This window comes from Oreochromis niloticus, linkage group LG23 (assembly GCF_001858045.2).
Source record: "Oreochromis niloticus isolate F11D_XX linkage group LG23, O_niloticus_UMD_NMBU, whole genome shotgun sequence".
NCBI lineage: Eukaryota > Metazoa > Chordata > Actinopteri > Cichliformes > Cichlidae > Oreochromis > Oreochromis niloticus.
This window is the reverse complement of record NC_031986.2, coordinates 28,770,365-28,794,399: the sequence shown is the minus strand read 5'-3', so window position 1 is coordinate 28,794,399 and position 24,035 is coordinate 28,770,365. Positions and strand designations below refer to the sequence as shown.

The 24,035-nt window shown below is 42.7% G+C and overlaps 1 protein-coding gene across 2 annotated transcripts in view; it reads left to right on the top strand.

The window, feature by feature from the left end:
• LOC100702088 (NLR family CARD domain-containing protein 3) overlaps positions 1-23,348 on the top strand; it is a 39,525-nt gene extending 16,177 nt beyond the window's left edge. The window contains exons 1-5 of one of the 2 annotated variants that reach the window (XM_019351667.2): positions 2,455-3,686; positions 8,808-8,981; positions 16,146-16,319; positions 22,101-22,147; positions 22,323-23,348. In XM_019351667.2, the coding sequence (XP_019207212.1) occupies positions 2,602-3,686; positions 8,808-8,981; positions 16,146-16,319; positions 22,101-22,147; positions 22,323-22,891 (2,049 nt within the window). In that variant the 5' untranslated portion in view covers positions 2,455-2,601 and the 3' untranslated portion in view covers positions 22,892-23,348. Of the gene's footprint in view, positions 1-1,586; positions 1,795-1,885; positions 3,691-8,807; positions 8,982-16,145; positions 16,320-22,100; positions 22,148-22,322 lie in introns of those variants that run through there. The other variant, XM_019351666.2, reaches the window with a different exon arrangement.
• The last annotated feature ends 687 nt before the right edge of the window (positions 23,349-24,035 follow it).

Genomic DNA, 24,035 nt, shown 5'->3' with positions numbered 1-24,035 from the left:
TTTTGCTTAAGAGTGCCGGTGCTTAAACGGTGCTCGAACCAGTGCTCGAACCGGTGCTTAAAGAATGGAGAACACAAACTTTGTCCAAAACCCTCTTATGTTTTTATTTTTAGCACTTTTTAGCACTTTTTTTCTGCAAAATGATAACCAAGTTAGCCTTTTCTGTTGATACAACATACCTAAAACCTCTCATGTTTACCAGTTGTTTTTTTTTGTAAAAATATAACAATGTTAGCCTTTTCTGCAGCTATAGGGCATATATGGTATCACTCTTGGCTGGAAGCAGTGCTTAAACAATGGAAAAAACACAAACTTTGTCCAAAAAACTCTCATGTTTAGCTGTTTTCCACTTTGGTCATTTTAGCCTTTTTAGTCAGGGTGAAGGGAGTATCTGCCATCAAACAAGAAGACAGCCGCATGTAACTACGACGGTGTTTGCTAGTTCACCTTACATGCATTAATTTAATAACATGGTTAGCCTACTCAACGCAAATTACAAATGAACAACTTTAAGCTACTCACCCAGAGAAGAATGGCTGCTGCTGCTGCCATCATCGTCCGTCATCATTTCTGCTACACTGGCAGGTAGCAGAAAGTTCTTGGGGGATGTTGCTAACTCCGGGTCCGATAACAGGCACCACACCCGCAGTAGATGTGCACGGTGTGAGGTCTTGCAGCAAGCTATCAAATACGGTGCATTTCTCGGCTTTTAAAAAAACGCTATGTGTCGCCAGGTGTTTCATCAGATTTGAGGTGTTACCTCCTTTGCACAGTATCACAGTATCACCTTAAAGCACTTGCTGTAGGCTGCTGAGTTTGCATCTTTTGCTGTGAAGTACAGCCAGACTTTTGACCGCTTCGCCTTGTGCAATTTTAATTTGTAGCTCTGCTCTAAAAGAATGTACACCTGGGCCCGCCTACTATCCTTGGAAAGGTAAAATGATTGGCTAGAATCCAAGTGTATGACATCTCAAGGGAAAAAAAGCACCGAAATGTGCGCTGCTTTTCGGTCTGGTTACTACCGTTTATGTCAGAACCATAATGGCACCGGATATCAGTACCCATCCCTATGAGAGATGGCATCCAACTTCACACTGTGAAGCTGGCATATAGAAATATGACTCATTTTTATTTTTCTGTTAGGGACCTGTATTTTTTTTCTTTGGTTAGTTGTGAGTATTGCATGTTGTTTCTAGTTCTTGCACTGCACTGCAGTGATCTAAAGATGTTTTGCCCAATGTTTGCACTGAACAATAATGGGGAAAAATGCAGCAGAGGTGAACCAACACACAACCATGACAACTTATGGATACCATAAACTATCCCTTAATTGTGTTGCTATAAGCTCAGGCTGAAAGGGGATTTGATGCACTGAGCTTTTGTTCTTCACTGCCTTCTTTTTAATCCACAGGTGTTTCTCTACCTATGTCATCTCACTTAACTTAATTTAATCCTTTAATCTTTTCTGTTTGTGTTTTATGTGATTTGATGCTTCTGGGTCTCTATGGGTTGTCTCTCTTCTCTTACCCTTCACCCTGATTGAGGTTGCAGAGTGACTGGATGATTCATGTAGCATTCTCTTCTAGCTTCTGGAGGAAAACATCATCAGCTTTGTGAAGAATGAGCTGGGGAAGATCCAGAAGGTTCTGAGTCCAGATTATACGGAAGCCTTAGAGAGTCAGAGGGAGGATGAAGATGATGACCAGAAGTCGAGCAGAAAGGCATTTGTTGAGATCACAATGTACTTCCTGAGGAAAATGAAACATAAGAAGCTGGCTGATCATCTACAGAGCCGTAAGAAGATTCCTCTATTTAAGAGTGTGTGTGTGTGTGTGTGTGTGTGTGTGTGTATTTTTTTTTCTTTTTAATCTGTTGTTTCTTTCAGGAACTTGCACTAGGGATTATAAGTGGAGCCAGCATGAAATTAAATCTAATCTGCAGAAGAAGTTCCAGTGTGTGTTTGAGGGGATCGCTAAAGCAGGAAACCCAACCCTTCTGAATGAGATCTACACAGAGCTCTACATCACAGAGGGAGGGACTGCAGAGGTCAATGATGAACATGAGGTCAGACAGATTGAAACAGCATCCAGGAAACCAGACAGACCAGAAACAACAGTCAGACAAGAAGACATCTTTAAACCTTCATCTGGAAGAGGTAAACCAATCAGAACAGTGCTGACAAAGGGAGTGGCTGGCATTGGGAAAACAGTCTTAACACAGAAGTTTACTCTAGACTGGGCTGAAGGCAAAGCCAACCAGGACATCCAGTTCATATTTCCATTCACTTTCAGAGAGCTGAATGTGCTGAAAGAGGAAAAGTTTAGCTTGGTGGAACTTGTTCATCACTTCTTTACTGAAACCAAAGAAGCAGGAATCTGGAGGTTTGAAGACTACCAGGTTGTGTTCATCTTTGATGGTTTGGATGAGTGTCGACTTCCTTTGGACTTCAACAACACAGCAACCCTGACTGATATTACAGAGTACACTTCAGTAAATGTTCTGCTTGCAAATCTCATCAGGGGGAACCTTTTTTCCTCTGCTCGCATCTGGATAACCACACGACCTGCAGCAGCCCATCTCATCCCTCCACAGTGTGTTGATATGGTGACAGATGTCAGGGGGTTCACTGATCAACAGAAGGAGGAGTACTTTAAGAAGAGATTTAGAGATAGGAAGCAGAGAAAAAGGATCATCTCACACATCAAGACATCACGAAGCCTCCACATCATGTGCCACATCCCAGTCTTCTGCTGGATCACTGCTACAGTTCTGGAGGATGTGCTGAAAACCAGAGAGGGAGGACGGTTGCCCAAGACCCTGACTGAGATGTACATCCACTTTCTGGTGGTTCAGACCAAAGTGACGAAGGTCAAATATGATGGTGGAGCTGAGACAGATCCACACTGGACTCCAGAGAGCAGGAAGATGATTGAGTCTCTGGGAAAACTGGCTTTTGATCAGCTGCAGAAAGGAAACCTGATCTTCTATGAATCAGACCTGACAGAGTGTGGCATCAATATCAGAGCAGCCTCGGTGTACTCAGGAGTGTTCACACAAGTATTTAAAGAGGAAAGAGGGCTGTATCAAGACAAGGTGTTTTGCTTCATTCATTTAAGTGTTCAGGAGTTTCTGGCTGCTCTTCATGTCCAACTGACCTTCATCAACTCTGGAGTAAATCTGCTGGAAAAACAACAAACAACCTCCCAGAAGTCTGAAACAAGCGAGCCGACGTTTTTATACCAGAGTGCTGTGGACAAGGCCTTACATAGTCCAAATGGACACCTGGACTTGTTCCTGCGCTTCCTCCTGGGTTTTTCACTCCAGACCAACCAAAGTCTCCTGCGAGACCTGCTGATACAGACAGAAAACAGCTCACAGACCAATCAGGAAACAGTTCAGTACATCAAGAAGATGATCAATGAGAATCTGTCTGCAGAGAAAAGCATCAATCTGTTCCACTGTCTGAATGAACTGAATGATAGTTCTCTAGTGGAGGAGATCCAACAGTCCCTGAGTTCAGGACTTCTCTCCACAGATGAGCTGTCTCCTGCTCAGTGGTCAGCTCTGGTCTTCATCTTACTGTCATCAGAAAAAGATCTGGATGAATTTGACTTAAAGAAATTCTCAGCCTCTGAGGAGGCTCTTCTAAGGCTGCTGCCAGTGGTCAAAGCCTCCAACAAAGCTGTGTAAGTAAATATCCTCTTTTTATTTCTAAAATGTTAAAGCTATTTAAGAAGAAAGTCATGCAAATCAAAATCTAATCCTGTTAAAAATCTCAAACGTTTGAATATAATGATGTAATCACAGTCAAGTAAGTTTTAGTTCTAGTGTTTCATAACAGTAGAAAGTGCAAGTACTCCATATGACCCACCCAGGCTGATGAACAAAATCATATTTGTTTTTCTATTTAAAGGTTCCTGTTGTTGGATCTAAGAAAAAAATGTACTGATTCATGGAAAAAAAATCTATTTATCCAGCTACTCATTATACAATATATTAATTTTGTCCCTGTCATCAAGAAATTTTATCAATAGTGCTCCTGGAGAAGTATTTTTATCTTTCTCCAGACCACTTTGGTACATTTCCTTCAGATTAGTTCAGTTGTCAAGACCAAGCACCTCCATAAGCCATTTTACCAAAATAAGAACAGGTCTGAACACTCAGCCCCCTGTGCCTCAGGTTTTAAATTCACACACTTGACTTTAAGACATTCATGTAGTTTAACTTTATTGGTTTGTGTCTTCTGTCTTCATGAGTAGACACAGCTGGATATCATCTGCATAACAATAAAAATGTATCTTATGTTTTTTTTTTTTTTAATAATAATACTGCCGAAGGAAGGTATGGATAATGTAAATGGTAAATGGCCTGTATTTATATAGCGCTTTCTAGTCCCTAAGGACCCCAAAGCGCTTTACATATCCAGTCATTCACCCATTCACACACACATTCACACACTGGTGATGGCAAGCTACGTTGTAGCCACAGCCACCCTGGGGCGCACTGACAGAGGCGAGGCTGCCGGACACTGGCGCCACCGGGCCCTCTGACCACCACCAGTAGGCAACGGGTGAAGTGTCTTGCCCAAGGACACAACGACCGAGCCTGTCCGAGACGGGGCTCGAACCGGCAACCTTCCGATTACAAGGCGAACTCCCAACTCTTGAGCCACGATCGCCCAATAATGTAAATAGAACTGATCCCGGCACAGAACATGTGGAACTCAATGTGAAGAAGACTCCCAATTTCACATGAACAAATCTGAGTTTATTAGATAGATGTGATTCAAACCCCTTCAGCGCAGCACTGTCCAATACCTATGGCATATTCTAATTTCTATAGTGAAATATCACAGCACTGGGGTCAAACACGACAAGTATAAAGATGAGTCTACTGTCAGAGTTCATAAAAAGACCATTTGTAATCTTTAGACAAACCATTCTTATAAAGATGATCAGTTTAACTGCTCTTTTAGAAATAAATGAAAGGTTTGAGATTGCCCTAGAATTAGCCTAGACGGGTGGGACGAGTAAAAGGTTTTTCAGCAATGGTTCAGTTGTGGAAATCTTAAAGGCGTCTGGTACATTATCCATCGATGCAGGTTAATTGATCATTTTTAAGATTTAACCATTAATTAATGGTTAAATTTTGTCGAGTCTTTTAGGAATGGCGTCTATGTACATCTTGATGGCAGTTGGTATGTGATTATATTATACCAAGAAAATTCAGTCATACAATACCAATATTTGCCTATGTTTCACCCAACTCAACAGCTGAATTGTAACGCGAAGTCCACCCTGAAACTGTTGCGAGGATACAGACTAAACATAATATCACAGACTTCAACCATGTTTCCCTCTCGTCCCACCTGATTGGATATACATCATTTGTTGACTGTCCTACACGAGAAAATAAAACCCTTAATCTGCAGTATGCCAATGTCAATAAAGCTGACAAAGTTACTACCTTGCCGCCACTTTGTAGAACAGAGTACATCAACTTCTGTGGAGACACAATTGTACCAACAAAGAGTGTATGCTGTTTCCACAATAACAAACCCTGGAACACAAGTAACATATAGACAAATCCTCAACCAGAAAAGGTCACTTTTAGAGGTGGTGACAAAGATTGGTTCAAACAGGTGCAACATCAGCTGATAAAGAGATTAAAAATAGCAAAAGTGGAATACAAAAAGAACATTGAATAGAATCTACAATACAGCAGCATCCGTGAGGTGTGGAGAGGATTCTATACCACCTCTGACTCCGTGGCCACACCCACTTCCACTGCTTCTCCTCAGCTGGCTTCTCATAATTGTCCTCCACAAGTGTGCTTCTCCACCACAGCTTCCCCTACTCGCATCTGGCATCTCCCACGTGGCAGCTACTTCCTCTCTCACACCTATGCCTCCAACCTGGTCTATCACAGAAACAGCTGCCCAACTATGTCAGCTTCTCCATATGATCTTTAACCCGAGTATATAGCTGGGGACTACTGCAGGCACTATGGAAAACAGTATTACATACACATACATGTTTTGCCAGTACCAAAAATAAAGTATCCAGATAAACTAAACGACTACAGACCAGTGGCCCTTAAATCACATAGAATGAAAACCTTGGAATGGCTGATTCTACACCAGGGGTCGGCAACCTTTCTGATGAGTGCCATCTAAAATGTCCTCAGAAGTCAGTGTGCCATATGATTGCATTAGCAATAAATTTAATAACGCTCTATACTAACAGTTACATACTATATAGACCAACTTTCTAGAATTATATTTGTTCGCTGATGTTGGCAGCTATCAGATAAGGTATAGGTATTTTGAAGCAAAAAAAAGGACACTTTTTATCCATATCAAGAACTCCATAACAGCAAATGAACTGTACAACAGAAAATGCAAATGCTATTTATGGTCTCCTCGCAACAATGATAAGAAAAATAAACTAGGCCAATATGGCATGTTTGTTAATACAGAGATATACATGTTAATGTGATCTCTGGTCTCCCACTCAGAGACACAGGTCTCCAAGTGTCCAGCATTCAGATGGTTACCTGAGGACTCTCTTCGTGTGAGAGAAAATCTGCTAAAACAAATATGTAGAGCCAAATACTGTCAATAAGGCCTCTGCAATGTTCTGAAGACAGTTAAACTTATCAGGCAGTGATGTCCAGCAGGTGAAAATGCAAGCTCCATGAACACGCACAGCTATGGATTCCAGCTGCGTTCGTAGTTCTGCAAACTTTGACGCCCACAGAGTGCGAGTTCTGTCTCGAGTCTACGGATGTATCCCTGTATTTCCGTGGTGTTGATGCTGCGCTGAGCGAACAGCTCCTGAAGCATTTGAAGTGTCAGAATATTGAATTTTTTTTTAGCCAATTACAAGTTGAATCTGGCAGTTGGGGTTGTTAGCTAAGATACCGTCATTAAGAAGCGGCACAGCTAATGTGTCTATGTGAGTTAATTTGCGATGTGCACCGCTGGCCCGGCCATTTATTTTTTTGTAATGCACCTTCTCAGATTAATTTACTGCGTGTCATGCCCAGGGCTGGACTGGGACAAAAATCAGCCGGGGCATTTTGACTAGAGACCGGCCCACCAGATATTATAGGAAAAGCCATAAAGCCTTTGAATGAAAACAAACGCTGTTGTGACAGTGATGTACACTGTCTTGTTGGTATATGTATGATTTCTATACATTTTACATCAGATAAAAACTTTGGTTATAAGATTCAGATAATTATTTATTAAAAGCTAGAAATTTTAAATGAGAATAAGAAAGAAAAGTATTTCTTTGTGCCCCCCTTTTCCTGTTCATGCCCTATCTGGCCCCCTGGCAAAACTTTGCTAGACCCGCCCCTGCACAGTTACCAGCTGTCAGCTACTTAGAAAAGGATCCTGGTGTTATTTGTCTCTCAGAAACAGTTCATAACTTCCCTTCAACTCATTCTTGTCACCTAAAAGGTAAACCTGTTTCCCCATCACCTGTTTAGCTCTGATAATTCACTAAGGACATCTCCGTTTCGCTCTCACCACATATCCAAACCTATATCATGGCCAGCAGCTTACGGTTGTGGCTCCAGCAAACCTCAGCTGATACTAGAAAGTAATATTAAATAAATTCTAACAACAGCTGATCAAGCTTAAACGTGCTGCTGTTGTTTTTTTCTTTTGTTTTTTTGTGCTGCTGTTGTTTAACGCGACCTCTGCTGGTTTCCTGTTTCTGGTGCAAAGTGGGCGATAAACAAACAAGTAGCCTCAGCTTTGGGGAAGTAGCAACAGGAGAGGGAGGAGAGAATGAGAGAAGAGGCAGCTGTGCAGCGTAAACACACAGAATAACTTCAGCTTTGTGTCTTTTTCCATTCTAGCTGAAGTACGGGACAAAGTGCGTTCCTTTTCACCTCAATACGAAACATGTAATATTTTCTCTGAATATGAGATGATTCCGTCTTTTTACAGGACCGTTGGCAACTCTACTAACTAATCTTATGAATGAAATAAAGTTCACTATCAGTAACATCATAGCACCCGCCCAGCCGTTGGCTGTATAGAAACTCCATCATGCTAGCTAGTGCACAGTATGAGTTGTTATAACTGACTGTAAAAAGTCAGCACAACGAAAAAAAACTACACCTAAACTTGGTTTATATCTGACCCAGATAGACTGCAGGTCATAACTTCTTACCTGAAGTTCAGTTCACCTGACACTCGGACCTGCGGCTGCCTCGGGTCTCTCCTCCTACTGCCTCCCCTTTCCCTCATCCACCTGCTGGCCTCTGTGAAAGCTCCACCACAGCCACCACCAAACAACTGAGTTATTTTTACACATTGATCAGCATCTGGCCAATCCAACACCTATCATTGTTTATACCATTACAAAAACAACAACAACAACAAAAACATCGGCCCATAAGAACGAAAAATCTCCATCACTGGTATGCCCGATGGCCAGTCCAGCTATGCCATCAGTTAACCCTTCGCATGCCAGCTGTGTCACGTGTGCCTAGGGTTGTCAACCCCTGTTCTACACTGACTGAGACTGATGTCAAAGACAAACTTAATCTCAGAGAGTGTGCGTACAAACAACACAATGAAGTGAATGATGCTCTTCACTCAGCAACTTTGTTTTATTGAGCTTTTTATTGAGCTTGTTTAACTTTGCTCAAGGCTTGAATTTATAGGTTTTTGGTCAACCATGAATTTTAGAGCACAATGACACACACATATGAGAGAGAGAGAGAGAGAGAGAGAGAGAGAGAGAGCAATTCTTGCCATATTTTAATGATAAAAGTGATTTTTTTTTCAGACTGAGTGGCTGTAACCTCTTGGAAAGAAGCTGTGAAGTTATGTCCTCAGTTCTCAACTTCCACTCCTCTTCTCTAAAAGAGCTGGACCTGAGTAACAATGACCTACAGGATTCAGGAGTGAAGCTTCTGTCTGCTGGACTGGATAGTCCTCAATGTACACTGGAAACCCTCAGGTCAGAATTCAGAATTTTTAACGGATTGTTTATAATGTTACTTTTATTGTTTCACAGCTAACCATTATAGAATTGTTTAGTGACCTATTGGCAGTTAAAGTTACATTTGGTGTTTTTGTCCTTCTTTTCACTGCTTTTTGTTAACAGAGCAAGGAATTTTCAATATAGCATTTCTAAATATACTAGTGTTGTTTAAAAAGCACAAATTATTTATATTTGCACATACTATTATTTCAGAAAAAAAATTATGGTCAATATTATTTCCCCCAAAAGAAATCAGTGTAGACTTGAGAAAAATAATTGATGTTCACAAATCAGGAGATTTATATACAAAGTTATCACAGCATTTCAAAGTCTCAAGAACTGAGACCACGTGCTAGACCATAACAGATTTTGCTCTGTGTTAGCGTAAGGAGGGTGAAGAATTCTTTTATGACTTTTAATCACCATCTACTAAACAGCCTCAGCTTTGGGGTGTTTTGTCGAATTCAGCTCCAGGTGAACACACCTGGTTAAATTCTTTCCATTCCTCATTCGCCTTTTGTTTATGAAGGCATTTTTTTAAAACTGAACTAAAAACTGAATCTAATATAATATGGCCAGTAAGAGAAGAAATTGTAAAATGATGATCCAGATTTCATTATGCATATAAAAAATTTAAAAATAAATAATTCTCTTCTCGCCCCTGCGGGCATTCTATCCTTCAAGCTTGGGTCCTCTACCAGAGGCCTGCAGCTTGAGGGTCCTGTGCAGTATCTTTGCTAATTCTAGGACTGCACTCTTCTGGACAGAGATCTTGGATGTTGATACTTAGATCTGCTTGAGCCACTTGCCTAGCTTCGGGGGTCACTGCACTAGGTGCTCGAATTACCACTGGGACCACTATTGCCTTCACCCTCCACATCTTCATGAGCTCTTCTCTGAGCCCTTAGTACATTTTAAGCTTCTTCAGGAACTCATCAAGGAGATGCTCTCTCCCCACTGCTGTTCTGCGTAGGCCTGAACCCCCTTAGTGAGCTTATTATCAAGACTGGCTACGGATACCGACTACGGAATGGAGCAGTTGTCAGCCACCTTCTGAACATGGATGACATCAAGCTGTATACCAAGAGTGAATGAGACATCAGGTAATCAGAACTGAGGGGATCCAACTACCAGAAGGCAACATCGCAGGCAATGAGGAGAGCTACATGTACCTGCGAATCACACAGGCAAATGGGAACCACAAAGAGGCCGCTAGGAAAGCTGCAACGACCAAGTACCTGCAGAGGGTCAGGCAAGTCTTGAGGAGTCAGCTGAACGGTAAGAACAAGATTCAGGCTATCAACACCTATGCTCTGCCCATGATCAGGTATCCTGCTAGGATAATAAGCTGGCCAAAGGAGGAGATAGAAGCCACTGACATCAAGACAAGAAAGCTCCATCAACCATGCATGGAGGGTTTCACACCAAGCCCAGCACCCTGAGGGTGTATGCTAAGCAGAACCCAGGAGGCTGGGGACTAGTGAGTGTCAGCACCACAGTCTAGGATGAGGCAGTCAACATCCATGAATACATCAGGAAGATGGGCCCCAACCAACTATGTGCTCAGTGAATACCTCAGGCAGCAAAAACCCAAGAAGGAAGAGGAGCAAGACGAGGAGCACTCATTGAAGGATAGGCACTGTATGTATCACCGGCAGATGAGGAATAGGCTGACATCCCGAAATTCTACTAGTGGCTGGATTGAAAGACAGCACGGAAGTACTAATCATGGCAGCACAAAACAAGCTCTCAGAACAATCCATAGAGGCTGGGGTCTACCTGCACCAGACAAGACCCCCGGTGCAGAATGTGTAAAAATGCCCCTAAGACATTCCACCACATAACAGCAGGGTGCAAGATGCTAGCAGGCAGGGCAGACATGGAACGCCATAACCAAGTGGCCGGCATAGTATACAGAAACATCTGTCCTGAGTATGGCTTGGAAGTCCCGAGATCAAAACAGGACTTCCAGATACAGACAGAAAAAATGGTAAGGTCTAAACAACCAGACATAGTAGTGGTAGACAAGCCGAGGATAGAGGATAGCTTGTGATAGACATAGCAATACCCAATGACAGCAACATCAGGAAGAAGGAACACAGGAAGTTAGTGAAATACTAAGGGCTCGGAGAAGAGCTCGAGAAGATGTGTAGGGTGAAGGTAACAGGGGTCCCAGTTGTATTCAATGCAATTGATGAAGTGACTCGCGAGCTAGGCGGCTGGCTTCAGCAGATCCCAGGAACAATATCCGAGATCTCTGTCCAGACGAGCACAGTTCTAGGAACAGCAAAGATGCTGTGCAGGACACTGAAGCTACTTCTGGTAGGGTACCTTAGATTGAAAGATAAAGACCGCCCGCAACTCAGTATAGTACAGTATACTACTACTCCATTCAACAAGCAACCTCTAACCCTGTAAGATTGTTTTAAATAGTCTGGTTAAAAAGTTCACTGCTCTGTCTCCTAGATATCGCCATACTGATACGAGTATGTCATCTGGACTGCCTTTGATCCTCTTTCTAGTTGCCATCACTTCTACCTTACTAATCCTCTGCACTACCTGATTCTAAACTATATCAAGATACAAAACCTTTTTTTCATCCTTCCTCACACATACACGTCTTTCCCTTTGCTTTTGCTATTTTTCTTTTTGCTGTACACCTTCCTGTACCTTTTGTCTTTCTTAATTTCTATAACTAGCCCCCTTTTCCTTTGTTAACCTCTTTCTTTCAATATTTGTGTGTATATTGTAATTCCGTTATGAAGTAGAGATGGCACGATACCACTTTTTAATGTCCGATACAATACCGATATCATAAATTTGGATATCTGCCGATACCGATATGAATCCGATAGTCTATTTTATAATCAGTAAAACTGTTTTGGTTTTTTTTATATCTTGCTGCATTTTGTATAAGTTCATACCCAAATTTAAAAAGACAAAACACTAAAGCTATTCTATTACACTCGTATGCAAAAAATACACTGCACCCAAAATATTTCGCAGTTCAGAAATACTGATCTTTTCATTTAAACCTTTAGCAGAACTTTAAATCTAACTATTTAAAGTAATATTCAAAAAGTAATTTAAAATGCAATTTTATGCAGATTTGAAAAATTCTTTGGTTCTGAAAAAAAGAAGTGCAATATCAGCACAAAATAATGTTTATAATTTACAACTTAAAAAAAAAACAAGAAGTTGTAGAATGGACCCTTCTATACTTAAAGTTTAACATAAATAGACATCCAGAGTGTAAAGCAGTACAAATCAATGCAAACACGGCTTCATGACATCTTTTATCAAGATGAATGTCAGTGTAAGTTGCTTCTATCACATTTAACCTTAAATTGAATTTTGTATAATTTTGATAGACTAAGGAGCTTGGAAAGAAAAGCGTCTGGACTTTGAGTTGCTTGAAGACGTTTCACCTCTCATCCGAGAAGCTTCTTCAGTTCTAAGGTCAAATGGCAGAGAGTCCCAGATTTAAACCCAGTGGGAGTTTTCCCCCCAAAGAGTGACAAAGGACCCCCTGGTGATCCTCTACCTAATCACATGAGCCAAGGTGTGAAAGCGGGTGGGGGTCCTAATCAGCCAGGGTTTTGGGTGAGCTCATTGTGAAACCTGGCCCCACCCTATCATGTGATTTCCTGAGGTCGGATGGCCCAGGATGTGAGTGGGCGTTAAGGCGTCTGGGAAGGGATCTCAAAACTGGATTATAGATGGCAGACAGTTGGTGTCGTAAACCACCGCCTCTGTTCAAAGATGGTTGCTCACAGTGGACGTAAATGGCTTCTTTCACTCCTCTTTCAAACCATCTGTCCTCTCTGTCCAAAATGTGAACGTTGGCATCCTTGAAAGAGTGACCTTTGTCCTTTAGATGCAGATGAACTGCTGAGTCTTGTCCCGTGGAGGTGGCTCTTCTATGTTGTGCCATGCGCTTGTGAAGTGGCTGTTTGGTTTCTCCGATGTAGAGGTCTGTGCATTCCTCGCTGCACTGTACAGCATACACCACATTGTTAAGTTTGTGTTTAGGAGTTTTGTCTTTCGGGTGAACCAGTTTTTGTCTGAGCGTGTTGCTGGGTCTGAAGTACACTGGGATGTCGTGCTTGGAGAAAACTCTCCTGAGTTTCTCTGATACACCGGCTACATAGGGGATGACAATGTTGTTGCGTCTGTCTTTCTTATCCTCCCTCGCTGGTGTCTGATCTTCTTATCTGTGCATCTTTGCTGACTTTATAAACGCCCAATTAGGATAACCACATGTTTTAAGTACTTCCTTTACATGTGTGTGTTCCTTCTTTTTCCCTTCAGGCTTAGAGGGAACATGTTCTGCCCGGTGGTGTAGGGTCCTGATTACCCCAAGTTTGTGTTCCAGAGGGTGATGGGAGTCAAAGAGGAGGTACTGGTCCGTGTGTGTGGGCTTCCGGTAAACTTCAATGTTGAGGTTGCCATTCTCTTCAATGTGCACAGCGCAGTCCAGGAAAGGCAAACAGTTGTCCTTTGTGTCTTCCCTGGTGAACTTGATGTTTTTATCCACGGCGTTAATGTGCGCAGTGAAGGATTTCACTTCTTGTCTTTTGATTTTGACCCAGGTGTCGTCTACATATCTGTACCAGTGGCTGGGTACTCTCCCTTTAAAAGAGCCAAGAGCCTTTCTCTCCACTTCCTCCATGTAAAGGTTGGCTACAATAGGTGACACGGGGGAGCCCATGGCACAGCCATGTTTTTGTCTGTAGAAACCCTCGTTGTATTTGAAATATGTAGTGGTGAGGCAGAGGTCTAACAGTGTGCAAATCTGGTCGGGTGTGAAGTTGGTCCTGTCTTCCAAGGAGTTGTCTTCTTGTAGTCGTTTTCTGACAGTCTCCACTGCCTCCGTGGTGGGTATGCAAGTGAAGAGGGAGACTACATCAAAGGACACCATGGTTTCCTCTGGATCCAGGGTAAGTTTCTGGATCTTGTCGCTGAAGTCGGTGGAGTTCTTGATGTGATGTGGGGTGTTCCCCACAAGAGGTGCTAGGACGGTAGCAAGGTGTTTCGAGATGTTGTAAGTGGCTGAGTTTATGCTACTGACAATGGGTCTGAGTGGGACACCTTCCTTGTGGATCTTAGGAAGTCCGTAAATGCAGGGTATGGCATCCCCTGGGTAAAGGTGGTGATATGTGAGGCGGTCAGTGATTTTGTCCCTTTCAAGGTCTTGAAGGCAAGCTATAACTTTCTTTTTGTAGCTGCTTGTGGGGTCTCGCTTTACGGCTTCGTAGGTATTCTCCCACTGGGTTTAAATATCCGATCCAGTAATTTAGGTCAGTATCGGGGGGGGAAACTCCCACTGGGTTTAAATCTGTGACTCTCTGCCATTTGACCTTAGAACTGAAGAAGCTTCTCGGATGAGAGGTGAAACGTCTTCAAGCAACTTAAAGAAGTCCAGACACTTTTCTTTCCAAGCTCCTTAGTCTACGATGACCTGGATGACTGAGAACCTTCACAGACATATAAGTTCGATACAAAACTTAACACAAGTATGGGGAGAAAAAAAGTGTTTTTCATAGGTTTTTTTTTTTTTTTCAAACCACGAATCTGTTTAACCTGCAACACTGTTATTTTCAAAGTAAAACTTGAGTCTATCCATTGTCAATCACAACGCACAGATATCTGAGCTCCACATATCGGTTGTTAAGCTTAACGTGGGAATGCTTCACAAACATTAAGAGATGAACTTACACACTTGCTTTACTTCTCTTGGATAGCTTTCTGAAATGCCGGTTTGAAAGCATGTAGCGAGGTTGCAAATGCTTTCAGTGTGAAGTAACTCCACACCGCCAACAGGTCTCGCACTCAACAGCCGCTCTATCATGTGACAAATACTGCTCCGACGTGCTAAGGTCACTGCCTGGGTTACGCCATGTCGCAAGTTTTGTGAGGTGCTTTTCTGATATTTAATGGATTGCGTTACATTTTTTATTTCTCTCCCATATCCGATCCAGTAAGGCTACGTTCACACTGCAGGTCTTAATGCTCAATTCTGATTTTTTAATCAAATCCGATTTTTTTTTGTCTGCTTGTTCACACTACAAATAACATGTGACAGCAAACGCGCTCTAGTGTGAACCCTCAAAGCGCCCCGCATGCGCAAAAGAAGACGTCACACACAGCACGCTCTGTTTACACCCAGACCAAACAGTATTGTTTGACTGATGGCCCTTAATATAAAGACTTGTTTCGGACTTCACGTTTCCCAATTTTGCTTTAAGTTATAAAGTTATTTTGTTATTTACATATGGCCTAATAATTATCCTTATTGCTGTTTTAGAGGAGCGGTGCTTCAAAGGATAGTTGGAAATTTCTGTCAGAATCTGCAGATTATACAGTACAAATAAAATGTTCACGTTTCTCCAACGCTGTCTTCCCAACAGTTTCACTGGATGGCCAGGAAGCGTTCGCGATGTCTTATCGGGCACTTCTCCGGCGCTGATAATTGGCGTCTGTCTTGTGTCAGTGACGTAAAAGACAGATTTAATGCGACATGACCATTCAAACAGCAGTCGCTTTCTAAAACATCAGATATGTATCGGATTCAGTACCACATACGAAAGTGACCCAGGTCGGATTTGAAAATATCGGATTTGTGCCGTTCACACTGTCATACCATGATCAGATATGGGTCGCATAGGGTCAAAAAAATCGGATTTGATGCGCTTTCGCCTGCAGTGTGAACGTAGCCTAATTTAGGTCAGTATCGGACTGATACTGATACTGTTTATCAGCTATTATAAAGCCTTCTTGTCTTATTTCTTCTGTCCAGAGGATACGCCAACCACCTTCTTCTGAGTTTCCTTCACAGCATCAGCTGTGCTTTTATACTTATCTGGTAACTCTTTCCTACCACCAAGAGCCGGACTCATTTCCTCCCCTGAATCCTTTCCAACATTCTTTCTTCCTCAACTTTCACCATTTAATCCTTGCCTTAGCATTTCTTTCCTTTCTGTCCTTAATGGCCGACAACATTCTACAGCCTACATGTTATTGTATTAAAAAAAACAGTAATTAAAGTATAATTGTTGTAATAATAATAATAATAATAATAATAATTGTTATTATTCAGTGAAGTGTTTACAGGCGTTTTGCTGTTTTGTGTGTCTGTAGTGTGTCAGGCTGTCTGATCACAGAGGAAGGCTGTACTTCACTAGCTTCAGCTCTCAGCTCCAACCCCTCCCATCTGAAAGAGCTTGACCTGAGCTACAACCATCCAGGAGACTCAGGAATGAAGCTGCTGTCGGTTGGACTGAAGGATCCACGCTGGAGACTGGACACTCTCAGGTATGGAGAGAATGTCTGATAGAGGAGGAAGATCTGGAAACATTTTTTTGTAGATGTGACATGAACAATCACAGACACACAGCTTTGATAGCGACTTTACAAATGAAAAAATGAATGCGAGAGTCAAAGCTGGTTCAGGTGCAGGAGGAGTGGAGGAGTCCGAAAGAAAATGAGTGAGTTTTCACTGAACCCGTTTCTGGAACAGGACCCAATTCATACACATTAAAAGATTTAGGCTTTACATTAAAGGTATCATGCAGTTTATCCTCTCACCACCAGTAGGGAAGAAAATCAACCCCAAATTACCCAAACTACTTCACAGTTATGTCCACAACATGTTATCTTGGAAGTCTGCTGACCGTCATCAATTATCTGTTTTTAAGTTTTCTAGTTAGAGCAATGGCATTATATAGAGCAATGACTGATTCTTTAATCAGCTGTTGTTCTTCACTTTCATAGATGAGTTGAAATGTTCCTAAACCTGTTTCCTGGAACAAATTCAAGCATTTGTATTTGTCTTTTGTTAATTCCAGAGCCTTTCAGAAGTAAGAGAAAAATAGGGTTTCAGAATGCACCATCGCCACATGATATATGCAGATTTCAAATAGGTCATGACGTGCTTCATGAGCAGTTTGAAAGGGTGACAGATCTGTGTAAATAAATGAATTTATCTACAATAGTTTTCATACTACACAGATCTTAATGTAGTTAAATTTTTATAGTTTTCCTTGTCTTTAATATAGTTAATGATTAGTATTAATAGCAGCCTTACCTGCGTTTGTGGCACATTTTAAGCTTAGCTTAGTATTTAAGCTTAGTATTAGCACAGTCATAACTTCTGGTGCTGCTGAGGATTTTTTACATTATTATGTACAGTTATCCCACTTTTTGTTCTCATCAAAACATGATGATTGAGAAGGTTTATGTTTGCTTTATTTACTGTCTCACTGTGGTTCCTCCTCTGGTTCCATTGTGGGGAAACTATTTGATTTGAATTTAAAATATTTTTAATGTTATTTTAATCCATGGAGTGAAATTAAAGAATTTTCACTTGGAGCAGAAAGATCTAGACCAGCAGTTCACTGCAGTCAAACCAGCTTCCATGTAATTTTGTTATCTGTACATACTAGGCATTATGTAAACTCAGAGCTCAAACAAAAATAAGCGTCTTCTGGTGGATATGATTTCCACATTAGCAAGTCATTTACTCTGTAATCAGTGAGTTAATAAATCATGATGTCAATATTAATATACAACTACACAAACAACTGAACACATTCAAAGTTCAAAATTAAATAAATATTAAAATATGAAACTGCTCTGGCTAAATGGATGGTACAACACAGAAGAGCTACCTCATCAGGCTAGGACTCCACGTCTATTTACAGGCCAGTAAATATGGACGAAATGTAATAAGAGAAATTACAGAGGGAAAAAGTATGAAACACATGAAGAAAGGAAGGTGCAAAAAGACATGCAAATTTGTGACACCAGCTGAAATCTAAATCTGTCAATAACAACATAGCGGTCCTACCACTTAATGCAAATTAATATCATCTGGTTCAGTCCCAACTAATGGCCTATAAAATGGCGTCTCATTGCTAAGGTGTCACAAAAGAAACATCTCATGATGGGTAAAAGCTCTCTGAAGACCTTTACAATCTTATTGTTGAAAACAACATCATTTCACTAGAAACTGACTATGAACAGGTGGCTCCCCACAAAATTTCAGACAAAGTGGGGGAAAAAAATGATCAGAATAGTTGTCTAAAAGCCAAGGACCACTTATGGAGAGCTACAGAAAGACTTCGAATCAGAACGTTCAATGGTTTCACAGAAAAACAATAACCAATGCACTCATCATCGCTTAAGAAAAAGGATGATCCAATTGGCTGTCCGTAAAGACACCGGAAGATCCTTGACCCAAATTAAGGCAGTTGGTGCCGGGTGCAGCCCCTCAACCATCAGACGGCATCTGAGAGTGAAGGGCTTCAAAAACAGAAAACGTCTTCAAAGGCCTCGTTTCCTTGAACGCCACAGAACTGACCATTTGGATTTTGCAAGAGGGCACTAAACATGGGACATTCAAAGATGGAAAAAAAGTTTTATTCTCTGATGAGAAAAAATTTATCTTGTCCTGATGGTTTCCAACGTAACTGGCATGATTAACAGATCCCACCTAAGATGTTTTCTACACGCCACAGTGGAGGGGGTGCCAATGGTCTGAGGTGCTTTTTTTTTCTTGAGTGAAACAATGGAGCTTCAGGAGCTGCAGGGGCGTCAAACGGCCGCTGGCTATGTCCAGATGTTGCAGAGAGCATCCCTCATGACTGAGGGCCCTAATCTGTGTGGTAACAACTGGGTTTTTCAACAGGACAACGCTACAGTACACAATGCCTGCAGAACAAGGTTCTTCTTCCAGGAGAATAACATTCTCTTTTGGACTACCCTGTGTATTCCCCTGATCTAAATCCAACTGAAAACCTTTCGGGATGGATGGCAAGGGAAGTTTATTTAAAAAAAAAAGGACAACAGTTCCAGGCAATAGATGCCCTTTGTGCAGCCGTCTTCACCACTGACCTGGTAGCCTGGCTGCCCCAGGGTGGGTCTGGGACGGGCGTGGGGTTGTGGGGGTGCTCCGTCTCCGAGCTGGGGCCCTGGCTGGGCCTCGGGGGCTTGGGTCCTGGTTGGTTTGTTGCCGGGGTTGTGGGCGGGTGGGTGTATGGGGGCCCAGCCCTGGCGCAGGGTGCCGCCAGTGCATCAAGCCACCTGGGGGGCTTTTCGACTGGTGGGGGAGGTTGTTACATCTTGCAGGAGCTCTCCTCTCTTCAGGAACTCACTCTGCAGGAGGGGGAGATACAGGAGAGGTGGAGGAAGATCCTCAGCCTGGGAGTCTATTGTCTCGTGTAGTCTGGAAGATGAGTGGATGATGGGGTGGGTGCAGTTTTCTCTGTGGTGGGGTCGGGTGGGCTGTCCTGGGCTCTGTGGGGCCAGGCGGCGCTGCTGTACTGGGCCCCGGTCCGGATGGGCCTGGGCCCCCTTTCCCTGGCGGGTTGCAGAGTATGGGGGTGCCTACTGGGGTCAGCGGGGGAGCTGGCCCCAGGGAGGGGTCACTTGCCCCTCCCTTCCTTCCCTCCCCATCTCCAGCTGCCTCCCTCTTCCCGCTCCACCACAATCACCTACACATGCAGGGCCTTGGGGTAAAGGTGTGTCACCAGGGTGCAAGGGAGGCATCCCCCCCCTCTGTCCCCTTCTCGCTGCCTGTCCCTCAATTTTATCTCACAACTTAGACATTCACATTACTCACACTCTCATAACACATATATATAGGGCACGCTACACGGACTCCAAATTACCATCAGGGTGTACACCTCACCCCTGGTGTCGCTGCCCACCTCTCAATTTTAAATACACATAGACATTGAGGGCTATCAGGAGGGGCTATGCGCTTACCTGCTGCTCTCTGGCAGGTAGCTCCATGCCCTCCTGGGTTTTAAAGGCACTTTAGAACACACATGCATCAACACTACATATGAGCGGGCGGAGGGAGGTTTGGAGTCTTCTTACATCCCTGTTCTCTGCGGCCTGCTGGAGCGGGGGTGCTAGGAGGAGGAGTTGGCCGTCCGACTGGGGTCTGGAATGTGGGGCCTCCCTGCTGCTGCGGAGTTGGGGCGGTCTGCATCTCCCCACCGCAGGGAAAAGGGTAACACCACCTGGGTCTGGGTGCAGTTTCCCCCTCCACGGGCAAGGGTTCCTAGACCCAGGGCTTAGAGTACGCTTGGGGATTGTGATTGTGTGTACAGTGTCTCTTTACGTCTGTCTCCACGTTGGGTGAGTGTTGAGTAATTGCTTATGAGAGCATGAGGGTGGGAATGGATGTTTGTATCTGTGTGTGCCTGTTTGTTTGTGTCCATATGTCAGGTCGGGTATCAGACGCCACCTCTCTGGGGACATCTCAGACCCTCCAGAGTATGGAGGCCTACTTCCCCCCACCACTTCCCCTGCCAGTGGCAGACGCCCTCAGACATCGGTGTGTTGGTGGGTCTTTGTGTCCAGGGATGGGCGTCCAGGTACACACCGGCTCACTCCTTGGTGGCTGCTTATCAGGGCCTGGGGCCTGGGGCTTGCTCGGGCCACTTCGGGGGTGGGGTGCCCTCATGCCTCTCGGCCTGGGGCTCGGTCACTCTGGCACAGCTGGCTGCCGGCGGAGCTCCCGGGCACGTAACTGCAACCCCCCCCCCCTGGCTTATGCTCCGCGGCTGCTGAGTGACCCCTCATCTGGGACTCTCCTCAGCTCTTTCGGGGATAGTGGCGCGGCTGCCCCTCTGTTGGTCTTCCTTGGTCTCTTGTGTTCTGAGGGCCTCTGGATGTCTGGAGTTTTGATCTCCTCCATACCTGCTTCATGCACTGGAGGACGGGGCAGTGGCCCCCCACACCCTCTAGCAGATCATTACATGAAGGAACCTTTTAAAAACAAGCGCGTTCATGCTCACAGGTGTACACGCGGGTGCTCACACACACAAACGACACCCTTTTTGGCTCCTACCTTAAAGCACACTGTGCGCTGTCAATCTTGCGTGCTGCACAATAATGTTTAACATTTAGTATTTACTGTTATATTCCCATAGATCATCATGATGTTGTTTATTCTATTGCTCTCGTTTTCTTCTGCTTGTTTTCTTTTTTCTTTCTCAACAGGTGATCCAGGTGATTGATATATGTATTTTTTGTCTGCTTATTTTGTTGGTTCTTGTTTTTTGCCCCTTTTTCCCCGTCCCTCTTCTCCGCTGTTTTTTTTCCCTCTTTCTTTCTCCCTTTTCTTTTCCTCATTCAAGTCTGTCCCGTATCTAGCAAGTGAAAATAAAAAATAAAATAAACAATAAAAGGTGAATCAAATAGACCATTACGGCAAGGCTGGGATGGTCCATTTGGTAAAGTAAATCCGTTGGGCATCTTTCTTCGCCTTTAGACAATAATTCTGATGGCAAAAGAGCCAAACGGGACAGGCAAAAAAAAAGAAAAAAGAAAAAAATGAAGTGTTCCCACTGACCTTATGGAAACTCAAGCATGCCGCAATGAATTTTTGAAGTGATCAACAATAACGGTGGAGCTACTCATTACTGAGTTCATATTTGGAACTTTGATTTCTGTTTTGGGCATTACGGGTTTTTTGGAGGTGTGGTCCTAAACTTTTGATCAGCTGTAAAACAGCTTATTTCAGTTTTTTTTTTCTTTCAATAACTTGCATGCAAAAATTGTTTTGTCTCACTCCCATCACTCCCATTTCTTCTTGTTGTATGTTGAAGCTCTGCTTGGAACCTTATTAAGATCCAACCATGCAAAATAAGATATTTTTTTTTACCATTTTTCAAGTGGTCTTAAAGTTTTGATTGGAATGTATTTTCTAGATGCATTGTAGTGACTGTTGTTACTCAACTGTAAAAGGCCTGTTAAACACTATAAATTAAATCAGATTAAAGTTCATGAATCAGAGCAAAGGCAGAAGGTGTCCTTTCCAGCTAAACAGAAGAGGAATATAAAGATAATGAAGGTCACAGTCTGAATCAGTCATATTTTATTCAATACAGTGGTGCACCGACAGATTCAGAATCAGTCCAAATCATCAGGAATTTGATCCACGTATATGGATTGAAGTGTATTTCTGAAAATGTTGGACTGTTCCTTTATCAGTGTCTAACAGTACGTGGATGAGAGCGATGTAATGTCCATGTGTGCATGCTGAAAGAGACTGTGCTGGTCTGACCCCCCTCCTCCTTTCAGGGTGGAGCCTGCTGGAGTCCGATGGTTGACACCAGGTCTGAGGAAGTGTAAGTGTGTTTTTAATGTAATTCATGAAAACAAAGCAGCACACATTCAACCATCTTCAAACTGTCACATCACTCATTCACATCTCTGATGTCAGGAGTCATCATCAAAGTGTCAATCAATGAACAGATGATGGATCAATAACTGCAACTGGATTGTGTTTGTTCTCTCCATCAGATTCCTGTCAACTCACAATCGACACAAACACAGTAAACAGAAAACTCCAACTGTCTGAAAACAACAGGAAGGTGACAGGTGTGGATGAAGTTCATTCATATCCGGATCATCCAGACAGATTTGATATCCGCCCAGAGTTGCTGTGTGAAAATGGTTTGACTGGTCGCTGTTACTGGGAGGTCGACTGGAGAGGAAACGTTCATATATCAGTGAGTTACAGAGGAATTGGAAGGAAAGGAGACTCTACAGATTGTTTGTTTGGATTTAATGATCAGTCCTGGAGTCTGAGGTGCTCTGATGATGGTCCTCGTCATATCTGGCATAATAACAAATCAAAGTCCATCTCCTCCTCCCCCTCCGTCTCTAACAGAGTAGGAGTGTATGTGGACTGTCCTGCTGGCACTCTGTCCTACTACATAGTCTCCTCTCACACTCTGATCCACCTCCACACCTTCAACACCACATTCACTGAACCTCTTTATCCTGGTTTTTATGTTTGGCCTGGTGCTTCAGTGTCTCTTTGCCAAGTTGAGTGTAAAGAGTGTCCTCCTGTTAGAGAAACGCTCTGACTGTTGAACAGATAGTTCAGTGTGTACATGTCTGTCTCTTTTACTCAGATGTTTTCAGATTCACAGATTCAATCCGTTGATGTTTTAAACTGTTCTAAATGATTCCTTGTAAACTTCTTCCTCTTCAGTCCTTTAAAGATGGAAGCTACTATTATTCCAGGATCCACATGTTGTTTTTCTGTCTTTACGGTGAATATTAGTATAATGTTTGTTTCTGAAGCTTAGTTCACAATGTGAACTCTGCATTTTCAACAAGTCTGAGCTCATGAAAATGAATCCAAATGTTTGATTTCTCTTTCTGAGTGTGATTTTTTTTTTTCCCACACTGTCCATGTGGTCTTACTGTTTCAATCATTTTTGAAAATGTTTCAGGCATAAGGGGAAAATATTGGCTAAGTAGTTTTTAATGGGGTTTTGACCATAATATGTTTGTATTAAGAGGCATGCATTATAATAACATATCTAATACATTGCAAAGACTTCATTAACTTATTGAAACTAGTCTCGCCTTTTTCTCAGAGACATATCGAGGTAGAATTTGGTACACTATGTAGGTAACAGCTTGATTATGATATTTATAGAAATATATAAATATGCCTGTATAGAATTGCATATGTTGTGTATCTGTTTAGTTTGTGATAGTTTTCATGTTTGATACAAAGGGTTCTGGTGGTGAATCTGGTGTAATTTGGTGATAGACATTAGTGTTTTTTTTGTGGGGTGGGGGGTTGTAATAAAACATTGCATCGAAAACGAAGAGGAATTGATGACTGACGGTTTTTTTGTCCATAAAGGAAAGTTTCCCCTCTAAAGAGCCTTTTAAGCTACCTTCTGCCTTCTGGAGTACACATCACTGAGTTTACCAGGTGATGTTTGATGTAATTCCTATTTTTGATGACTTCATTAATCTCTATCATATGTTGCTGTTTGTATTTCAATCCAAGCTTTTTAAAAATACCAGTTTATGGCGGTCTTTATTGCAGCAACAGCAGAACAGAGCCACCAGATCTCCTTACTGTACGGATGAAAGGTTCTGCTTTTTCCTTTTGTTTGTCACAGAGTGTCAGGGAAGGCCAAGGCTCCCCGTCAGTGGTTTAAAGGGGACAGTTCCAGATATGACTAAACATTCCTGTAGTGGGTCTTA